Raw genomic sequence first — 22,656 nt, 5'->3', positions numbered from 1 at the left:
CTCTTTATGTCACATCACACTAGTGTCCCGGCATCTTGGGACAGGTACCGATTCTGGGCCCACAGTTCTGGGCCACAATGCCACTAAATCATTAGCATGTCAGTCGCATGTAGATGTGATATGATGAGACTGAGAATATTATGACTTGTCAGTAGTGACCGTGTCAGACAGGCAGAGTATGGGCAGTCATTCGATCATGAGAAATAGTCGGGCACTGAAAACAAACTCATCAATATTTTTACCCTATAAATTCTCATATTTGATCGATCATTTAGGACATCCACTTGATATTTTCACGCACACTCACTATTTACTCTCTATATAGTACTTTCATTTCCTTTCCGTGAATATCCGAATGACTTGAATGTCTAAGTGGCTACTGTTGGAAACCCTTCCGATACCTTGCTAGTATTATTTTCTTTCCCAGTGTACAGGTCACTCATCCCGGAATGCTTTTGCATGGTTACTAATATTGTCAGGAAAAGAATACGAGTTTTCCCAATAAAAGAATACGACCCGAGTGATAAATTGTCCATTTAACTCATCTAATTTAACTAGACACACACACACATATATATATTTATTTATTTATTTAAGCATTGTCCTATACTTAGAATTTTGCCGATTATGCAATTTTTTGTCAACGAGGAGGTCCTAAAATTAAAAGAGATCAACTACTTATTTGACATTGAATTTTTTTTAGGATATTTAATAATGAAATTGCAAATTGTAATATCAGATGTAGTAGCTTAGAAATAGATTTTATAAATTTACTATTCGTATTCATTTTTATCTAGCTTTTTTCAGTTACGGTCACGTATAGTTACTTTTTATGGGTATTTTATCTTTGTTAGTTTATTTTTAGAATAAACTTTGATACACAAACAAAGATATATAGTTACTCTAAAATATAAATTTATTATTTATGAAATATGCTTTGGACAGCATCATGTATGGTAACAGCTCCTTTTTTTTTAATTATAATTATTAACATTTTTTAATTTTAGTCAACTCTGAAAATGAAAAGCAAGTAAACCCAAATTTTGACTATTTTGTGTATGGGCGAATTAATAATTAAGTCAAAATCATAGCATTTCCATTTTTTCTTAATTAAACTTTAACATAAAATTATTTAGCATTTATTTAAATATTACGATTACATTTTCGGTAGGAAATATCGTTACCGTTAGTATCACTACTTCAGTCAAATAGATCAGAAGTTGAGAGAAATTTCAATAATAATTTGACTAGTATTATATAAAGACACCAAATCTAATAAAATTTAATCCCAATTTAATTAAAAAAATCATAAAACTTTAACTTGTTTATTTTTACGTTTTCATTTACTAAATTTTCAAAGTTTGATTTTGGTAAAATAGAATTTAATTTTCGACTATTATGGTTTAATTGCTGATGTGACACTGATGTAACGCCGAAAAAATGCTGACCTGATATTAAAAAATGCAGACGTAACCTCGAAAATTGATGATTTGTCATATGTCACGTCAGCGAGCTGTCCAAAGTAATCTAAAATTAAATTTGACAAATTAATTAACTAAAACCCAAAATTGAACAAGTTAATAGATAAAAAAAAAATCAATTTTCTCAAAAAAATAAAAAAAAAAAACTACAAGGTGTTTTTATGTAATAGAGTATTCTTACCTTTTTATATTTCATAATTATAAAAATATTTGATTTTTGAATCTCATGTCATATTTGATTTTGTAAATAATATAACTAAATCAAAACTTGAGAAACAAAAAATATATAATACATAATATTCATATACAAAATATTCATATATTATATTACAGAAACAACGTATGTGTGATCGCTAGTATAATATAATATGTGAGCTAAAATTTAACCAGCCTGACCATTAATTCCTAGCCGGCTGAGTCAACTGCCAAACCATAGGTTAAAAAGTCATCGGATTAATAAATTAAATGATGATATGTGATCTCTACAAATTTAAAATTGTGGCGGTTTCATGCACCTTGATTATTATTGACTAAGTCTTTTGTGAGACGGTCTCACGAATCTTCATCTGTGAGATGTGTCAAATTTATCGATATTCACAATAAAAAATAATAATCTTAGCATAAAAAGTAGTATTTTTTCATGGATTACCCAAATAATAGATCTGTCTCACGAAATACGATTCGTGATACCGTCTCACACAAGTTTTTATCATTGTTATTTTCATAGGGTGATACCATATTCAAATTTTTTAGTCCAAATGTAAATGTCAATAAAACAATCACAAAATTTTTATAAAATTGTTTTATGAGTCCATTTTGAAAAAACAGATCTTTTATTTGAGTCACTTATTAAAAAATAATATTGTTTATGTCAAAAATATTATTTATTATTGTAAATATGTGTATGATTGATACGTCTACGTCTCACAAGAGACCCTAAAGATCCTACTATAAAATAACATATACATAAACACGTATATGTATACGTACAAATGGAATAATACAATGCTTTATCTGGCTACGTCAGTTAAGTACCGTAGAAAAAAATTTCAATCGAGAACTAGGACCCGTTTGGGAGAATAGTGTACTTTTGTTTTGTTTTTGTACTTGTATCTGCCCAATATTGGAGATGTGGAACGGGGTCGGGTAGACCCGTGAGATCCGAATTTTTTTAAAATAAAAACATTAATTTTTTTCTCACATGACTGAATTATGAAATAGATAAACCTCTAAATACAACACAATAAAAAATTAATTAATGTCTTCGACCACACTGAATAATAACAAACAAAGTATTTTTCATGACATAAATAATTACATAAAAAAAATTACTGGATCTCCAAAAAAATCTTGATATCCCCAAAAATAAGTCATAACATAACTTAAACGGAGCAATATAAAATCAACGAGTATACAATATTTCAGACACATTCTTCAGGATTGTCTTCCTCTTGAAGAATTAACTATAAAATTAAAGAGATAAAGTATATTGAGAAAATAAAACGGTAATTTAAAAATGTGAAAAAATGTAATTTAAAGAGAGAAAGTACAGTAACAAATTAAAATAAAAGTACAGTAACAAAATAAAACTATGATTTATTTACCTTTCACTCACCTCACACCATCTTCACGAGCACATCAACACCTCCAAAGTCATTGAATTAAGCCTACTAATATGAGGATCAACTATTCTTCACTATTGCTAAAAGCAGATTTAAATGCAACAATTGACATAGGAATAGCTAAGACCGTTATGATTGAGGTGTGCTACTAAAAAATTAAAATTAATAAAACTAAAACCCTAGAGTATTTATATCAACATATATGGGACGGGTGTGAGGCGGGTATTATAGGATCCATGACTCGCCCCATACTCGGACGGATCTGAAAAATTATACTCGAGACCTGCCCCATGACTCATTTAGTAAGCCCAAACCCACCCCATACGTGCGGGTCCATTGCGGGTATGGGTAAAACAGACCTCACATAAGATCTGACCTTATGCTTCTCATACTAGTGTATGCATGGTATAACTTGTCTAATGGGTTGATCCACAAACCTGTTGAACCCATTCTTTTTTAAAAGATAAAGACGGAAGTTTGTTACAACCGAATATCGAACTCGAAATTTAATCTCGAATTTAGAATATTGAATGGGGTGATCGGTGCCACACATGTTTCCAATCAATACGGTTGATTCCATGTATCGAAAGCATATCCCACAAATCTTGGGATAATTGGCAATTCTTTACAAACAAGGACACTCTGCATGTTTGTTTGGATAAATTTTGGAAAAAAGAAAACATAAACCGTTAAAATTGAAATTTGGACCTAACTCAACCTCAAAAGCTAGCTGTGACACAACTAACACACCTCCATCACGCTCCAAAAGTTTTCACACGCACAGGAATGTACATCTGGATAGAACGGGTGGCCTAACTATAGACAGTCCAACACATAACGGTGGAACCTGAGCTCTGATATCATGTTAAGATTAGGATTTAGACCTAAGTCAACCTCAAAAACTAGCTCAAGGGGGGAAGACTATCCAAGTCCATATATGCAACTCTCAAAGATTTTATCTAACCGGTGTGGGACAACTAACACATCCCCCACGCCCAAGAATGAACATCTGGAGCGTGAAGTTTACAAATGACCCAATTATGGGCAGAACGTGTGTCTCAATTATGTGAAGTTTACAAATGACTCAATTATAGGCAGAACGACTGTCTCAACTATGGGCAATCCAACACATAATGGTAGAACATGAGCTCTGATACCATGTTAAGATTGAAACTTGGACCTAACTCAACCCTAAAAGCTAGCTCAAGAGGGAGGATTGTTCAAGTCCATATATGCAACTCTCAGAGATTTTATCTAACCAATGTGAGACAACTAACATAAACAAGCTTAAAAACATAATTCCACACATTGCATTATTAGTTTATTATTACATGTGCCTAGGGTATGCTATTACTTATTTATTCTATAGGTCAAGAAACTAGATGTGAAGCGCAAAACGACAATCGACAAAACATGCTCCAAAGTCAACGAGAGCTACATTTAACAACTCGACCGTATATCATCCGCGATAGGGCACACGTAAATGCATGAAAACTCAACGAACATAACTCAAAAACAAACAAACAAAAAATGGTAGGGTTCTGTTTTGACTTTTCGGCGAAGTCAAACAGTTATTCCGATCCACAAGTCAACATTACATTAAATGTAGTATATATTATTCAGAAATCCCATTTCAAAGCTTTGAAAGAGGAGTGGGAAATATGTACTTAAAAAGGAGTTATAAAGTCAATGCCGTGAGGAACAAAGTATACGTCCCCAACAAATTGTTCGTTTGTTACCAAAAAACAGGCACTTGGCGCCTCAACCAGTGCTTTGAGGCCAAAGGAAGCAATGGTCTCAGTGATGAGAAATTAGTATGTCTTGAATTTAAAATTTCAGCTTTATGTTATTTGGAAACATTAACATCGATATACGAGTAATATCTAGGGACCTTTCTTCAAAATCTACGAGAAATTATATATGCGAATCTAGTTAATTCGGTGGGAAAATTATAATTTTAGTTTTGTGAATTGATTTATTTTTTGTTAAGTCGTGTAGCTTGCAAATTTTGGTTCATTCAGTAACTTAGATTTTATTTAGTCATTTTTTTTGTCCATAAAGACCAATACATCGAATATGACTTATGTAGAATAGATTATTTCGTATGTGACATATTTGACGATAATAAAGCTCATATGACTCACATTACAATTCATATGATCCAAAAGAAGAAATCTAGCAAAACCTCCCAATACTTCAACAAGAGAGAAAAAAATATCGTTTCCTTTTTTTTTGGTTATATATATTTTGATATGTGTAACATAAGTTTTATTCTTTGTCACATGAGTCATGTAGGTCTCCATGATATCTCATACCCTAGGAGGTCGGTTTGGCCCAGATCGGCCTAATCTTGATAGCCCATGTGGATTTGGGCCCAGCATTCAAAAAGTCCCGAAAAGTCATCTTCATAGCAGAGCCCGTTAGGAGGTCACCTCATTCACATGAAGCTTGTGAAAGGTCATCCAGGAGGTCGGCATAGAGGTCAATCAGAAAGATGTGGCCGGCCTCCCCTACCGACCTCCCATCACGAATCGAGATGACCTCCCAGATTATGATAACGCGTTGATTGGAAATGTCTCGGCCGAGCTCCAACAGGGTCTAGACTGTAGACGAGCTCCTGCCTAGGAGAGCTTCTACTCAGACATTAACGGGTAGCCCACAGAAATAAAGCCCAAAAAGGTAAAGCCCACAAAGATTTAATCTAATCTTATCCGAGATTCAGAGAATCTAAACCTGCCAAATCAATATTTATTCTTCTCCTATAAATACCATATTTCATTCATCGTTTATTCATTCATATATTTAGTCACTTTAGGCACAGTATTCTCTCAGTTTTATATTCTCTAAATTGAGCGGGGCTACGCCGGAACAACATTCCGTCCCCTTCTAACGTTCTTGTTGTACTTCCAGATTTCGAAGATCCGATCCGAGCTCCTCAAGTGAAGATTCAACATCCCAGCTACCATCCCGGATTTCAGCAACATCAATATCATTGAAGAAAACAAGATGAGAATAGACTTTTGTGGAAGAATAATAATACATTAATAATTCAATGTTGGGTAACCCGTCTCTTGTAACAAAAAAAAATGGTGAATTTAATAGTTTTGGACAAAAAAAATTCCAAAAAAAATTCAAGTTACTATATGAAAAATAATTGACAAATTACATGACTAAAACCCAAAACAAACCAACTTATCTGATCAAAATTACAATTTTTCCTAATTTTGTGTACATATAAAAGGTATTTTTTATAATAATTTATTAGGTATTTTTTATTCATAATATAGTATAGATAGATAATATGAATTTGCAAGGAGGTTCTAATATATATACACACACACATGCAATTCCTTTTAATATGAATTTTTAAAAATAAAATATTTTCATGTATATTTAGAATTTGGAAAAATACTTGCATTCTAAATTGATTCCTTTTATGTATGTAATATTAAATTCAAATTAAAGAAAATATATGGATCAAGCTCCCAAGTGCAAAAATGCCAATAACAATATAATTTAAACTGCTATATTTTGATTTTCAATTTAAATGACCCAAATCTTGGGGCAATGGGGTGGAGGCGTGGAGCCTCAGAAATTTCCGCCAGATTTTGAAAATGTGCATAGAACAGAGGGACCTCACTACAGGCAAATGTTTGCATTCCCTTTACATCAAATTCCTAATCCCACAATGCACCTATATTTCCAACCATTTCATCATCCTTTACTCCAAATGTGGCCGCCTCTCCGCTGCTCGGAAGGCTTTCGACGCCGTAGTGGACCCCAATGTCTTCTCCTTCAATGTTATGATGGCTGCCTATGCCAAAGAATCATTGCCACGTCATGCGTGCCAATTTTTCGAAAAAATTCCTCAACCGGACGTCATTTCTTACAACACCCTCATCTCCTCGTTAGCGAACGTTGTCTTGTCAGTGTCAGAACTCTTTCTGGACATGCGGTACTCAGGTTCAGATATGGATGGGTTCACCTTTTCTGCTGTCGTCACAGGTGTTGTGATCAAGTAGGTCTGATGAAATAGTTGCATTGTTTGGCACTTTTAGGTGGGTTTAACGGGTATGCTTCAGTAAATAATGCTTTGATTTCATGTTACAGTCGGAATGGGTTTCTCGATGAGGCAGAAAGGTTGTTTTTTGAGATGGGTGATGTTAAAGATGAGGTATCATGGAACTCCATGATTGTGGCATACGGACAACATAGGAACGGATCTAAAGGTCTTAAATTGTATCAAGAAATGGTCCGATGTGAGCAGTATGTGGACATGTTTATCTTGGCAAGTATCTTGACCGCATTTACGAGCATGGGGGATTTGCTCGGTGGGAGGCAGTTCCATGCTCGGATGATCAAGGCATGGTTTCGAGGCAATGCACATGTTGGTAGTGGTTTGATTGACTTGTACTCGAAATGTGGGTGTCATTCGTCTGATTCTAGAAAGGTGTTTGAAGAAATACGTGATCCAGATTTGGTTCTCTGGAATACTATGATCTCTGGAGTCTGGACATTTGCTGAACCCCGGGGTTCTCAGAGGAGGCTCTTGTTTGCTTCAAGCAGATGCTACGTGCAGGTCACATTCCCGATGACAGTAGCTTCGTTTGTGTGATTAGCGCATGTTCTAACATGTCATCACCTTCTCAAGGGAAACAAATACATTCTTTGGCCATCAAATTTGATTTCCCATCAAACAGAGTAGCCATAAATAATGCCATAGTGGCATTGTATTCCAAATGTGGAAATTTGCAAGATGCGAGGAGAATATTTGATAAAATGCCAGAGTTCAATGGCGTCTCATTGAATTCTATCGTTGCATGCTATGCTCGGCATGGCCTTGGACTTGAAGGTTTATCTCTTTATGAACAGATGCTTGACAAAGATATTGCTCCTACTGGCATAACCTTTGTGTCTGTTCTTTCTGCTTGTGCACATACCGGTAGGGTTGAAGATGGACAGAGATATTTCAAGATGATGACCGAAAATTTTAAATTAGAACAAGAGGCGGAACACTATGCATGCATGATTGATCTTTTGGGGCGAGCAGGAAAACTAGGAGAAGCAGAGAGGCTGACAGAAATGATGCCTTATAATCCAACAGTTATGGTATGGGCATCACTGCTTAGGGCATCAAGAACGCACGCTGACATGAAACTAGCAGAAAAGGCTGCCAATCACTGCCTAGAGTTGGATCCTTTGAATGCAGCACCATATGTTACACTTTCACATATTTATACAAGAGAGAAGAGACGGGAAGATGTGGCGGCCATGAAAAGGCTGATGCGAGACAAAAAGGTGAAAAAGAGTCCAGGATGTAGTTGGATCGAGGTGGAGAAAAAGATTCATGTGTTTGTGGCAGAACATATGTCTCACCCTATGATGAAGGAAATTTACAAGTTTTGGGAGGACATGTCAGAGAAAATGAAGAGAGCCGGGTATGTTTCAGATGTGAGATGGGTTTCGGTTAGGGAAGATGGAATAAGGGAAGAAGAGGAGAGAATTCTAAGGCATCATAGCGAGAAGCTGGCTGTGGCATTTGGTCTGTTGTATACTGAGCATGTTGTTCCTATACTAGTAAAGAAGAATTTCAGAATATGTGGGGGACTGTCATAGTGCTGTTAAGGTTGTATCTGCCATCACTAACAGGGAGATTATTGTGCGGGATTGCCATAGATTTCACAGCTTTAGAGAGGGTCGGGGTTCATGCAATGATTTCTGGTGAAGCATAATAAACACTTGACCGACAAAATTTCCATTCTATTCGAAAAATTTATTGTTGCCTATGAGAAACAACAGTACTTAACACAACTGTATAGATACTCGTCATATTATTAGAACATAGATGTGTATCAGGCTCTAACTCTAAATAAAGTTATGTTCACCTGGTTTCCTATCGTTGCCCAAGGCACTGGATCTGTATGTGGATATCAATTGGACCCTAGATGCTGTTGTTTGGGGTTTTAGCTTGGAGTTCGTGTCTGAAACCCAATTTCAACTCAAGATTGAGCCAATCAGTCACGAGTCCATTCACGTATATCAAGGCTCTACTGGCTCGGAAAATGACGAGCAAGATGCCAAGATCAGGAACTGAACACCACTGCCATTTTAAATTTCTAGGATATGTTGCTACTGCTGAACTGCTAGTTTGCTGTCTGCTTCCCGTGGGGGTCTCCATTTCCGATCAAAGATGCTCCTTTCCACCACTTGCATGCAGGGTAACTTCTCATCAATGAGTTCTAACAACTCTGCCAAGCCAACTCCTGTTATGGATGATGTTTTTACATGTACAGTGGATTCTGGTTGGGATTGAGAACGTTCAACAGCAGCCCTCCAATCCCATGAGAATTCCTTTTGTTGGTTATCCGATGTTCCACTTCCCACAGAGCAATTATCATAATCAACCCACGATTCTTGCTCTTCCCTACATGAGAGCCAGCCATCAGCGTAGTTAGCTTCTCCAACACTAATGTCTTCTTCGGCAGAGAATAGTTGAGACTTCATATCTTGATCATTATCGTGTTGAACATACAATTGGTCAGATGCAACATCACATGTGTCTTCTCCTGAGGAATTGCTCCTGAAATCTTCATCTTCATGTTCGGTCTGGTCTAATTCTGTTTCTTGAAGATCGACCTGAGGATAATTTTGGACAAGGTGAATCATATAATCTTCGTTTTGTCTAGCAGATCTCTATTTTGTAAACAGATCTTTTCTTTTTTTCTTTTTTATTTGATGAAAGTAAACAGTTTTTTTCTGGCTGTAATTTTTCCTAAATTGATGACAATTTTTGCTATTTTATGGTAAAAGAGAAATGTAGATCATAATATCAATTAAATGCGATGTGCTAGCACATGTATTGTTGTATATATATTTAGACACTGCTTGAGTGGATGATAAAACATTAATTGATTATTCATCCTTGTTTTGATCAATGCTTAACTTAAGTTCTACAAAAGATCACGTCATGTACGATTATCTTATCGAAGTATATTGATTTATCATCGTTATATTATGTATCATTCATCATCTTATCTATGAGCAAACTATATCTTACATGCAAACTAAAATATGAAAACAAGACCAAGTCAGGAACTGCAACCTTGTTCCAAACTTCAATCATATTGTGAAGCTTCTCCTCAGGCACTCCAATTCGCCTAAGAACTTCCAAAACAGTTTCCCTGTGTTCATCAAGATTTGGAGCACTTGAGTCCAGAACATGCTGCGAAATAAATATACACCCATGTAAACAGAGTATACCAGTTTTACTTTGAAAGCGATAGAGAGGATACTGAATGTTCATACCACGAGGAGGTCAGCTTCAACAACCTCTTCCAATGTTGCATGAAATGCTTCCACTAGCTACAAAATTGACATTTTAATGACCCTAAAGAAAAACAGTAACTGGAATAAAATGAAGTCTACCAGGCAACTATATATTCACCTGGACAGGCAAATCAGAGATAAACCCAACAGTGTCGCTAAGCAAAATTTTCCTCCTGATAGTATCAGAATCCAGTTAATACCGTAGAAGCGAGGATTGAAGACAAAAATCAAAGTCTACAAAATTTAGGATAGGCCAAATAAAGATACTGCTATTACCCAGATGGCAGAAGAACACTACTTAACTTCGGATCGACCGTGGCAAACAATCTGATACAAATGGAGTTACATCAAGACTCAAGTGTTATCAAAATTGGTATCAGAAAGGAGTTCCACTACAAAATATATCAATCCAGGGCAGAGTGTTGCCATACCGATCATCACAATAAAGATAACTGTCTGAGAGTGCACTAACTAACGTAGATTTACCCTGGGAAAAGTTTTGAGAAAACCAAAGAGTTAATGTCAGGCTATTTTATAACGAAGCATATACAGAACAAGTAATTTAATTAGAGCCACATACAGCATTTGTATAACCAACAACAGCAACAGTAGCAATTTCTTGTGAACCTCCATGCCTTTTACGGGAGGCACGTTGTACAGCTCTTGTTCTACGTACTTCTTCGATTTCAGATAACAACTTAGTTCGCCGATCCAGGATTCTAAGAGAAGGTGAATGTAAATATGTTACAAGTGTGATACGTATAGATGCCTAAATCGAAAGATCACTACCAATAAAGATAACATGATATGTATGTGTTAAAAGCCAGTAGACTTGAATTGCATTAAATATTTCTAAATTACCAAGAAGCAACGACGCTAGAGCATGTCATATCAAAGACCTCTAGTAAACTTCATGACAAAAAATTCTTACCTAGCACAGAATAATATTTACTTGTCTCCAATTGTATCATACTAGTCAAAGAGTAATCACAATAAAACAAAAACACGGTGCACCATAAGTTGCTTTCAGTGGAACCACCAATATAAGCAGTTTAGACAACAGTTGCATAATTTCAATAAAGAGAAAACATATCCCCCAATTGGGATGAATCACATATAAGTTAGAAAGAAATAATCAGAATGATTATTAAATTAACAAACCTTCGTCGTTGCAGCTGAAGCTCAGTTTCTCCAGCACCGCTAATAAAACCACGCCCTCCACTCCCTCTCCTGAAAATCGTAAATAAATCCATAAGAAGTCTCTAGTAAACATCCACATGCTTTCATACAAATAATAATGGCTAATAAGCCTTTAAAGGAACAAATTGCAGCAATTCACCCTCTGGCACTAACAACTTCTGCTTCTCCAACCCCACCAAATGTGTAACGCCCATCAAGACCACGTACACGAACAAGTCTGCTTCTCTTGTAGATAAGAGCTGCTAACTCAGCCTGTAAGTTAATAGAGAAAAATAAAAACACATTTCCAAGCTCCTTTGTTTGGCAGAGTAAGATAGCAGGTTACCTGTAACTTAGCTTCCTTTGTGTGGGCATGAGCATTAAAGATCTCTATTATGAGACCCAGACGGTCAAGAACAGGTTTGCCCCAGGCCCGCTGCAACACAAGAAGCACAGGAAATCAACACAAAGATCATGTCCGTGGAACCAACATTTAAGGAACTTCTTTATGTATGCACACACAACACTCCCACATTGAAGAAAATTGTGCACATACGAATTTGGAAGTTGAAACAACCAAAAAAGTCTGTTATTCGACAGTGTAACATAACTTATATGTTTGTGTCAACCAATCCCAATAACCAATAACTAGCTAGATTTTTTCGAAAATAAATAACAATAAATAAATGAAGTAGATTAGAAAAAGAAATTACGCGTTTATATAATTTCGATATGACAGTGGGATAATCAGGAAACTTACCTCCAAATTTCGCTGTTGAATACCAGAAAGAATAGCATTCACAAAAATAGCATCTACTCCATGCTGCCAGTGGGGAAAAAGTGTATCAAAATATATCCAAATAATGAGAGCCGCATACGTCTCAGTGAAAGAGAAAATGTCAACTTCAACCATGGTATTCTCTACCTTTGATTCCAACTCATTTATATGAATTTTGACAGTGCTCACAGTCCCAACTCCAAAATATGTGTCTGTAAATCATATGATGTAGATGAATATAAGTCCTATCCGATTGCAGTTTTGACAATAAAAAAGGATAATCATATATCAGTTTTATTAAGATGGACCATCTCCATGGAACATTGAGTAATCACAAAAACCCAGAGGTAGTCCACAAGTATTAAACACATAGCACTCAAAAGAAGAACCACGGCTATTTTTAATGCCCGACACCAATCTATCTAAAAGCTAAATCCCACATTTCAGAATTACTAACCTCAAAACAAATTCAAAGTGAAAAGCCAGAAACACAAAAACGATGATAAGAAAGACAAGATAAGACTAACCGGCACGAGGAGACCTTGCAGTTGGGTTCTGAACAACAAGATGAGGAGGGATTTCTTTATCCAAGAACTCCGTCTGGTAAAACCCATCTCGCTGCTGTTCAAGAGAATTTGCAAGATTGAGTGCCTCATCAAGTTTAGCTTTCAAAAAATTTTGCGGCCGGAGCCTCGGCTGCACCACAAAAAGCCTCGGCGGAGCATCGGGATCATTGTTCAATTTATCTCCATGAACATCATGCTGCTGCCTTCTCCGCAGTATTGAAGAGTTGGAGAAACATGAAAAAAGGGGCGGGAAGTGTGAAGTGATCGATGGTGAAAAAGATAATGAACGATGCTGGTGAACGATAGTTCTCAGCATTTTTCGACTAACTTTTTTTGAATCGATTCTTGATTATGCTGGATATCGAGCTGTTAATGTCGGGAATCGGGGGAGGGAAGAAGACGGTGAATAGTTGGTTTGGGCTTGATATTCATGATAGGGTGTATGATTTGGGCTCATCTATAATTGGACAGGCCCATATGTACTATAATTAGCTAATTCATAAACTAATGCAAGGGCCCAAACATTTCAAGAGGAATTTGAGATGAGTGGCCTGCTATCTGTCAAGAATGGGATTATAACTTTCTCCGAACTCAATGAAAATTCAATATCAGATCCAAATCAAAGAAGGTATAGAGGAGATTTTTAACCCTATTAAATAAATTGTGATTGGGTACGAGGATGAAGGCGAATCTTAAATAATCATACTCATACCCGACTTGAATATCTGATTAAATTAATATATATATGTATATATGTATATGTATACATACATTATTTTTCGGTTATGATGGTAATTCTAATATGTTTTACTTGATGGAATGAAGAAAATTATTAGTATTAAATTGATATTATTTTTTGGATAATAATATTGAGATAAACTATTTACAATATTTTGTTATTTCTTCTATTTTATTTAATTTGCTAATGTTTATATTTAATTTTTTTCTCTTATTGTTCTTGGCAATTAAATAACTATTTATAACTTACTCGAAATAATTCAAATTTAAGAAAACGAACTTGGAACGAGCATGAAGAAATTAACGATATGATATATTTTTCATTTGCCAATGGATTGGATCCGCCCCGTAGGTCCCACACTTGCTCAAGCTTTAAATTTTTCCATTGGTAAAGATATAATTATAAGTAGTAATATGATATTTGGGTATGAGTAAAAATTTACGTGAGACGGTCTCACGGGTCGTATTTTGTGAGACAAATCTCTTATTTGGGTCATCTATAAAAAAATATTATTTTTGTATGTTAAGAGTATTACTTTTTATTGTGAATATCGGTAGGTTGACCCGTCTCACAGATAAAGATTCGTGAGACTGTCTCACAAGAGACGTACTTTTGAGTATTATATGAATATTCGATCATTCGACATGTACGAGAATGAAGATAAAATTGAATCCCTACGAGGATGTGATCAGATATAATAAATGGGCTTGATGACAGATGATATGGAATGATAATCAAATCCAATTTATTGTCATTCCTAATAAGGGGATTTTAATTATTTTAATTAATACAAATAAAAAATAATAATCATAAAAAACAAAAAACAAAATAAATTCAAAAATGTCGAGCCGGCGAGCTCTCAAACGCGGCCCCTCCTTTTAATTTAATTTTTTTAAATTATTTAAGATATTATCATTTTAAAATTATTAATAAATATGACGCATGAATTTTTTGAAATACTATTATTGATTATACGAACGACAAATAAATCAATTGTATTTCAAGTTTGTGGAGTAGGTGAACGATTGATCAATAATCATTAATTCGATTCTCCATGTCAATATATTTTCAGGCACAATTATCACACATGACTTGTCCAGTGTGTTTATCTAATTAACGTTTTTTGCATGCTATTGCATTAATCCGACAATTTACTCAGTGTACACCTAATGGTTAATGGCTACGAGTTCCCAAGTTATAAAATAAATAAATCTATCGATCGATCAATTATATTATGATTATCAACCATAAATAAACTAAGAATAGTGTTGAAATAACGAATAAAAAAAATGTGCGTAATTTATGAAATTATCGTTGTAAATATTAAAGCTAACGATGTTAACAAAATTAAAATCAATAATAAAATACTATTTGAAAATTAGTTTGAGAATAATTTCTACTTAACCGACTGATTTTTCAATCGGAAATTATGTTCGTTTATTCAATTTAGTTTCGGTTACTCCTGTAAAGAAATCAGTTAAACCAAAGAATTTTTTTTTTCAATGCGAATTAATTTTTATTAAATTCCAATTTATATTAGCTTTTTAAATTAAATTTCTAATTTTCAAAAAATTTCCAACAGTTCAATTATTTGGATACTAACTTAATAGAGTAGGTCCACTTGTGAGACGATCTCACGAATCTTTATCTATGAGACGGATTAACCTTATCGATATTTACAATAAAAAGTAATACTTTTAGCATAAAAAGTAATAATTTTTCATGGATGACCCAAATAAGAGATCTATCTCACAAAATACGATCCGTGAGACCGTCTCACACAAATTTTTGCCAACTTAATAAATTAATTTAATTCAGTTTGGTTGGTTTGGTTTTTTATGAAAAAAACTGTACGATTTTATGTAATATTTTTAATGTTATTTTTCAATATTATTTCAAAATTAAAATAGAAAAATAGATTTCCACCAACTAAAAACCGATATTATAATATATGTCGCACGAGATTTTTAAATATTGAGGAGAAACTGATGAATATCATGTATGAAAGTTTCACAAATCCAAATTCTTTTTATTATCTAATTTTGTTTTAAAAGAAAATACAAACCGTTTATAAATTCATATTCATTTTTTTCATTGTCCGAAAATAAAATCTACAGCAGATAAAACCAGCCAAAATTGTTTTGTAACTCACAATTACATCAGTCTTTTGGCACGTGATGTATATTAGACTCAGATGATCCAATAATGATGACGTACACACCACGGTGTCGTGGGTTCGGTCGAAGCTGACTGTAAGAGCACTGTCCTGAACCAGCCGATGGCTGCACGTGGTAATTAAATTCTATTTTAACCCAACTATGGTTTATTTTTAACAATAATAAGAGTTTATCGTCTGCATAAGTTTTCCAATCCTAACACTGGACGACTCTATTTTACACGTATTTCTCACCTCAAGCGCAGAAGAATTCGACGGATACTCATACTCTCGAGAATAAGGGAGTTCTTTCCAAAATCCGAGTTAGCTTTCCCACCTTCGAATTCTATGTTTGTCTTCATAATTTTATGCTCTCTTTTTTATTATTATTATACTGGTTTGCAAGATTTAGTCTCCTATGTTGTTTTTTCCTTCGTTGATGGATATATGTTCGACGGATATATTTTCCTTTGTTTACTAGATTTAGCTCTACACATGTTCGGAAAAATGTCCCGCCGAATGATCTTTAATTCTTTTCAAGTGTGATCGAACGTACAAAATCTAAATGCTAGATCGTGAAAAAGACACTGCTGGTTCTTTAATTTGTGTTTTTGTTTAATATGTAAGGATATTTCGTGCTTTCCCTCACAAAGTCCTGGTAAGAATACTTCAATTCGAAGATTTAAATCTCTGTGTTTGTGTACATGATCTTCTTGATATGATATGTTTGCTGATGCAATACACGAAAACACAAGTGAATAATCTCCAAGAACCGTGACATAAATGAAAAGATGGTAAATGAAAGTTGATTATTTTAACTATTTGCTTTTTTACCCAATTAATATCTTCATATGTTATCAGATCACAGAAACATTTGGTTAAATACTGTGGGTGTGTGTTTGCTGAGAACTGAGAAGATAGACGCCATTTTGTATATGAGTTTGATGAAAGGTCGAAAATGAATTATATTCATCTTTCTCAACCATACACTTCAATGTGTCAAAAGAGGATTATTACAGTATCTGCCACATTCAAGTATGTTTACACAATTTGATATCTGCCACATTCAAGTGTTTAGTGTCAAAAGAACAATAGTTTACTGAGCCACTTATTTTTGCGTGTTTGCAAGATTAATAAACACACAGACTACATCAGAAAATAATGGGTACTTTCAAGTTCTATAAATTTGTTACAACCAAAATAGAACACATAACATTGTTCACGGACCTGGCTTCGGCGTCGTAACAATGGATTTCGGAGCCGCCGTGGTGGAGGTACGGTGGTCTTCGTTGGCGTTGTAGGGTACGGTGGAAGATTTGTTTAGAGAAAGAGGGGGTGTAAACCGTTGGTTTGTTAATGGTGCATCTTAACAGTGGACTCTGAAACCGTCGTGGTGGAAATACGGTGGTGTTCGTCGATGTGTTGACGGTGTGGTGGAAGATTAGTGGGTGGAAGATTAATGTTTTGACTTCTGAGAGAGATGACGTGAAGCTTGAGAGAGAAGATTTGAAAATTTTGAAATTATGAAACCATGGTTGAGCAGGTTGGTCAAATTAAAAAAAAAATCATTGACACGTGACAAAATATGAATGGATGAGGACAATGTCCACAGTGGTAATATCGAATGAAGCGGTGTTGTGCCCAGCTCCAGATCTATTTCAAATTCTTTGATATGACAGGAAATGTCAGTGCATTAGCCAACAGTAGTACACTTCCTATGAAAAAATAACTGGAGAACTGAACAATACACGATGCCCTCACTTTCACAGTTCTTGGAGCCAATTCCATATCCTAATTTTCCCCATTTCAACAAGTTTTTCTACTATTTTTTCTTTTCTTTTTTTATATTTCGTTCCACTTTACACATTCAGCAAGGTCCACTGCCATGGAACCTGTATCACACATACACGACACAAAAGAAAAAAAGAACAAGAAAATGTGCAGTCATTTGGCCGGAGCAGCTCGATAGTATGCCGGAACAGTAGCAGGGAAGAACATTTGCCTAACGCCTTCTGCCTTTATGATGGGCAAGATGATACTTGAAGCTCCCTGGAATGAATAACGTATATTTATGAACGATGCAAGCAGAGCATAAGGTATTCGTGTTGATGTAAACATATTAGATGCAGATCAATGGAGTTTCACTAAAAAGATGCTTAAGTTTTATGTTATATAGAAAGTTCAGAAGAGGGGGACTTGCTTCGTGTTATACTGCAATGAACTCAAGCTGGCGAGAGTAACATACCAAAATTAATCTGACGCCCATCCACAGTCGACTTACTGAAGGGAATGGTACTAGCAAACGACCAACACCATACATAGCAACAGCGAAGAAATGGATTACCAAGCTCAATGGGCGGGGATTCAGGCCAGAAAGCAAAGCCACGGGTCCCCTCGAGCAGACCCCTCCAAGACTCAAGTAATCAAAACATGCTTGGCGCATTTCCTTTCTTGCTTGATCAGAAGAGGCACAGAACACTTTGTGCAAGGCCCCAGCCAATGTGTTAATAGTTGATGCCACTGGCTGTGAAATAAGGACAATATGAAAATTTCGGTATAAAATACTAAATGAAGATATATTTGCCACTTTAGGGCGATATATCAAGCTCTGTACTTTAACTTTACCTTACGTAGAGTGTAGAATGACTCGAGATATTTACACAATGAATCGGCATCCTTCAAGTCACGCAAGGGCCTAAGAAGATTTTGTAATACGACAATGTCAGACAATGCCACAGTCATTCCTCCACCTGTCAAAGGATGGCGCATATTGAAAGCATCGCCCATCAATAGAGCCCCCTTAGCAGGATAAGGAGCTGCTGGCATGCTTCTGTTCGGCATTGTTTTTATATTTCCTTTATCAACCGCAGATATGAACGCATCATGAAGCTCTGATGGAACCTAAAACAATCGAGAAAAGTTTAGTCTAAACTAAGAGAAAGCAAGACATTTTCGAGTCCGCGACCTTTTAGTTAGAATTTGGATATTTAAATTTCTGTTTTTATAATATTTGACATACCTGAGGAGCTATTACTGTTTTCAAATACTCTGCCATTTTCCCACTAGCAAGAGAAGGGAGTTTTTTACCGGGTATATCAACCAAGCAGCGAATTTCGGTGCTACTAATTGGATAAAACAAGACTGGAGAGGGATCGGCTAAAATAACATGCCCATGATTTGGACATGGGAGTTGACAGTTCTCCAATACCAAACCAACAAAACATGAAGGAATATCCACCTGAAAAAATTAGAGCAATTCTTCAAGCTCAGGCGCCAAAACACTTTTAATGGAAAGAAAATATGATGTGAAGATATGGTCCAGTTATCTGCATCCTGTCCTTTCTTGAAATTACCTTTGGGTCGCAAAGTGAACGTCTCAAATTAGAGAAGCATCCATCGCAAACAATTGTAAGAGGAGCATAAGCATTAAGCTCTTGGCCGGCTTTAGTTTTGTATTGCACGCCTTTTATAGTTCCGTTCTCCTCGAGCAAAGATGTTACAGTACCTTGCTCTAGTTGTACACTGTTGAACAAGGAGTATTTGAAAAAAAGAAGACAAACAAACAGTTGAAAGATGGCAGAACCATTGACTGCTGACATCAAACATGCTAAAAAATCTTTTAAAGTAAGAAAATTAATCTTCCAAAACACTTCGTTTTCACTGTCAAACTCATTCTCAATTCCTTTACTAGGTGAAACTGGATCAGATTGATGAAATTTCCTTTTCTTCAAACTATCAACAATGCTCCCATTATGCCAAAATTTTCTTTCCAAAATGTAAATAACGGTTTGTTCAATAAATGCCACGGTTGACTTAACAAGGCCTTGAAACATAAGTACTAAGACCATGCATAAATGTAAGCGCAACATTAAAAGGGCATAAAAATGTACATACTTGGGAAGAGTAGTTGCCTTCTCTCTCATCCTCTGAACAAATCGTCCATTGTGAAAACTTCTTCCAGCAACATCTGAGTGGAAGTTTTCCAAGGGATATGACAATTTAGTGTTTTTCCCATCCTTGAAAAGAGCATATCCGACCACACGTTGGGCATCAATATTCTCAACGCAGTCTTTAAAGCAAAAGAGTAAATATAACTTATACAGGAAAATGAAATCAAGGAATCAACATAAGCTAAGATGTGAGAAAAAAACAGGACTTTTCATAATATGAGCATAATTTGGATATGTTCAATTGCACCTTCAAGGCCCAACTCGATCAGTTTGAGGTATCCCCCTGGCTGTAGGAGCTCACCAACGATTCTATCCTGCTCTGATAAATCTCTTTCAATGACACGTACATGTCGTCCATCCTGAAATATTTAACAGTAAACAATACATTTATCAAAGATAAACTAAAAGCAAACATCAACAGAGAAGTTGAGAACTCAAGCAAGTAGATGCTTAAAGACCAGTTTTTTTAGTAAAAAAAACAATCTGTAGAAGACAGCTACATGGAACATGCAAACCACTTCCGATTTAGATCAGTGAAAGGCTGTGAACTAGTTCAACACCAGTGTTATGTGACTATTTTTCAGCCAGCTCATCAATTCTCCGTAGCGCCAGCATATCTTTGAGACAAGAAATATTGAAAGTAAACTCGCATTTCAAATTCTTTTAGATGAATATACTAATAAGTAAGGAAGTATTATTGTATTTGTACGCAATCCATTGTCATTCATATCGTTCAAGATTTAGTTTCAAACATGTTGGGGTCTGATCGTCTCCATGATCCTCTTTTCGAAACTGAGACAAGCCATGCTTGATAACTCCATTCTAAGTCAACACCAAATGCACTCGAAAATCTATGCTACAACAAGTGGCAAGTTTGAATATGGTGTCATTTCCTCCACACGTCACCACTAACCTTTTTAAATTTTAATTTAATCAACCATGCCAGCCAATGAACTGTATTAGTATATAATATAAATAAAGCATAATCCTTGCCAAATCTCAAATATTAATTTCTACAAGTCATTTTAGAGAATTATACAATAGAGAAATCAGTCTGACCTGTCTGACGATTAAGTAAGACTATTCAATTAACCCCAATCCCACGATATCAACAAGAACATGACAAATTAAGATACTAAAACAGACACATCAATTCATGTGAATCAGCTCAATTGAGCATATTTAGCATCCGAAGACAATGATTCCACTATAATCTCGGACAACGTGAGCGAACTAAAGTCCTTTAGTCCTAACATAAACTGGAGAGGAGGTTGGACCTGGAAAGCCATCCAGTTTTTGTTGAAATCCCATCTTTACATAAATTGGCCAACGGTAATAATTACATTTCTAACAATTTTATTGAACAAAATACGAGTGTGTCATCTGCTGAATCCACAAATCTGAAAGAAATAAGAAAAAGATCGATCTTTCAGATCTCAAGAGTCTATTTTTCCTTTCACCATCATTATTTGAACTCTGTAAAAACCTCCATTTCTGCAACTCTTACCAAGATAATATTTTTTTCAGAAAGAAAGGCTGCCGTTTTTATAACAACGAATCGTAAGAACAAATAATGACAACAAAAGAAGCATGAACAAGAATTGACCTTCCCAAGTGTATAAGCCAGAGCAGCTCCGGCAACTCCAGCACCCACTACAATAACATCCGGGTCGGACCCTTCATCTGGGCTGCGTTCCCCGTTCATCTGCTCACTCCGAATCTCGTACCCATTGTCCACAGTTGCACTTTCACGGTCCCTCTTCCGCAAAGATTCCACGGTCTTTCTTCGCAAAACGTAGAAAAGAACCACTCCCATCGTAAAAGCAGAGACAGTTCCCACAATGTACTCATCCATCACCACAATACCCACACAACAATCGCCACTCCTATGGGCCTTAAATAGAGGAGTTTGTCTTTGCTTTTCGAGAAGCTTCCGGGTCTAACACAAATGGTGTGATAACGTTTGTGTAGAATGAGAAGAAAGATTGAGAGAGATGTGGGGTTCGTTATTTGTCACACTGTAAGCAAACAACGTGAAAATTGTTGCGAATATGGTAATCCGGTGATGAGGAGTTTTGGATTCTATTTCAACCAAAATTTACGTATCTTGGTTGTCTGCAGAGAGTAAGTGGCAGCCCATGCTCACTAAAAAATATATTTTCTGATAATTATGTTTTATATTATTAATCGATCGTAAGTATTATATGTATGGCTAAGTTTATGTATCCGTTTTTTACTGTAATGACCCGATATCATTCTCCCGCGATTATTATTCATAAGACTTCTTCAGCCCAAACATATGAGCTTTTATTTTCCGAGGAGTGGTTAATGAGATGTTAGCATTATAGAATGACAAAAATTTGTATGAGACGGTCTCACGGGTCGTATTTTGTGAGAAATATCTCTTATTTGGATCATCAATGAAAAATATTACTTTTGAATAGGTCTTTTATGAGACGTCTCACGAATATTTATCTGTGAGACGGGTCAACCCTACCGATATTCACAATAAAAAGTAAAACTCTTAGCATAAAAAGTAATGTTTTATAAGACGGTCTCACGAGTCGTATTTTGTGAGACAGATATCTTATTCGGGTCATCCATAAAAAAACATTACTTTTTATGCTAAGAGTATTATTTTTTATTGTGAATATCGGTAGGGTTGACTCGTCTCACAGATAAAAATTCGTGATATCGTCTCACAAGATACATACTTTTATATAATTACGTTAATTAAAAAATAATGAAAAAATAAATAAACTCTTTGTAACGACATGTCTCAATTATTTAGTGGTCCGAAAACCGAAAAGGTCGCCTAAGTATTTAACAAAAACTATCACAATAATTTATTTTAATAAAT

The 22,656-nt window shown here is 35.4% G+C and overlaps 3 protein-coding genes across 4 annotated transcripts; 1 reads left to right on the top strand and 2 right to left on the bottom strand.

The window, feature by feature from the left end:
- The first annotated feature begins 6,660 nt into the window (after nt 1-6,660).
- LOC142530813 (pentatricopeptide repeat-containing protein At3g49710) lies at nt 6,661-8,828 on the top strand. Its single transcript, XM_075636659.1, is given in 4 exon segments — nt 6,661-7,105; nt 7,108-7,634; nt 7,637-8,704; nt 8,706-8,828. Coding segments are annotated over 4 exon segments (2,106 nt in total). The 5' UTR covers nt 6,661-6,717.
- A 23-nt stretch (nt 8,829-8,851) lies between these two features.
- LOC142530815 (GTP-binding protein At3g49725, chloroplastic) lies at nt 8,852-13,360 on the bottom strand. Its single transcript, XM_075636662.1, has 13 exons — nt 12,914-13,360; nt 12,534-12,598; nt 12,369-12,431; nt 11,955-12,044; nt 11,769-11,881; nt 11,591-11,659; nt 11,010-11,148; nt 10,861-10,916; nt 10,706-10,756; nt 10,548-10,602; nt 10,409-10,465; nt 10,206-10,325; nt 8,852-9,739 (listed from the first exon to the last, which is right to left on the bottom strand). Exons 1-13 carry the CDS (start codon nt 13,266-13,268, stop codon nt 9,233-9,235), a joined length of 1,740 nt encoding a protein of 579 aa, XP_075492777.1. The 5' UTR covers nt 13,269-13,360; the 3' UTR covers nt 8,852-9,232.
- A 4,101-nt stretch (nt 13,361-17,461) lies between these two features.
- On the bottom strand, nt 17,462-21,873 carry LOC142530817 (squalene monooxygenase SE1-like). Of its 2 annotated transcripts, none has more exons than XM_075636665.1 (8): nt 21,403-21,873; nt 20,044-20,155; nt 19,741-19,813; nt 19,200-19,368; nt 18,866-19,084; nt 18,472-18,747; nt 18,092-18,370; nt 17,462-17,895 (listed from the first exon to the last, which is right to left on the bottom strand). In XM_075636665.1, the coding sequence occupies exons 1-8, from the start codon at nt 21,649-21,651 to the stop codon at nt 17,791-17,793; spliced, it is 1,482 nt and encodes a 493-aa protein (XP_075492780.1). In that variant the 5' UTR covers nt 21,652-21,873; the 3' UTR covers nt 17,462-17,790. The 2 variants fall into 2 exon arrangements, with proteins under 2 accessions (XP_075492780.1, XP_075492778.1); XM_075636663.1 differs by having other exon boundaries at nt 19,741-19,915; nt 21,403-21,867.
- Between the last annotated feature and the right edge of the window lie 783 nt (nt 21,874-22,656).

The sequence above is a fragment of the Primulina tabacum genome, chromosome 17 (assembly GCF_025594145.1).
Source record: "Primulina tabacum isolate GXHZ01 chromosome 17, ASM2559414v2, whole genome shotgun sequence".
NCBI lineage: Eukaryota > Viridiplantae > Streptophyta > Magnoliopsida > Lamiales > Gesneriaceae > Primulina > Primulina tabacum.
This window is presented reverse-complemented; position numbering and strand designations above follow the sequence as displayed.

Bases quoted from the DNA above. Each gene is read 5' to 3' on its own strand.
- LOC142530815 (XM_075636662.1), bottom strand. From the start codon at position 13,268: ATGCTGAGAACTATCGTTCACCAGCATCGTTCATTATCTTTTTCACCA. The intron at 11,660-11,768 runs GTGAATTGCTGC...TACGATTTTCAG, and splicing joins GAAGTTGTTAGTGCCAGAGG to GAGAGGGAGTGGAGGGCGTG. The intron at 11,149-11,590 runs GTTTGTTAATTT...ACCTTCTCTTAG, and splicing joins CTTCAGCTGCAACGACGAAG to AATCCTGGATCGGCGAACTA.
- LOC142530817 (XM_075636663.1), bottom strand. From the start codon at position 21,651: ATGGATGAGTACATTGTGGGAACTGTCTCTGCTTTTACGATGGGAGTG. The intron at 19,369-19,740 runs GTATGTACATTT...CTTGTTCAACAG, and splicing joins AAGGCAACTACTCTTCCCAA to TGTACAACTAGAGCAAGGTA. The intron at 17,896-18,091 runs GTATGTTACTCT...TATTCATTCCAG, and splicing joins TGGGCGTCAGATTAATTTTG to GGAGCTTCAAGTATCATCTT.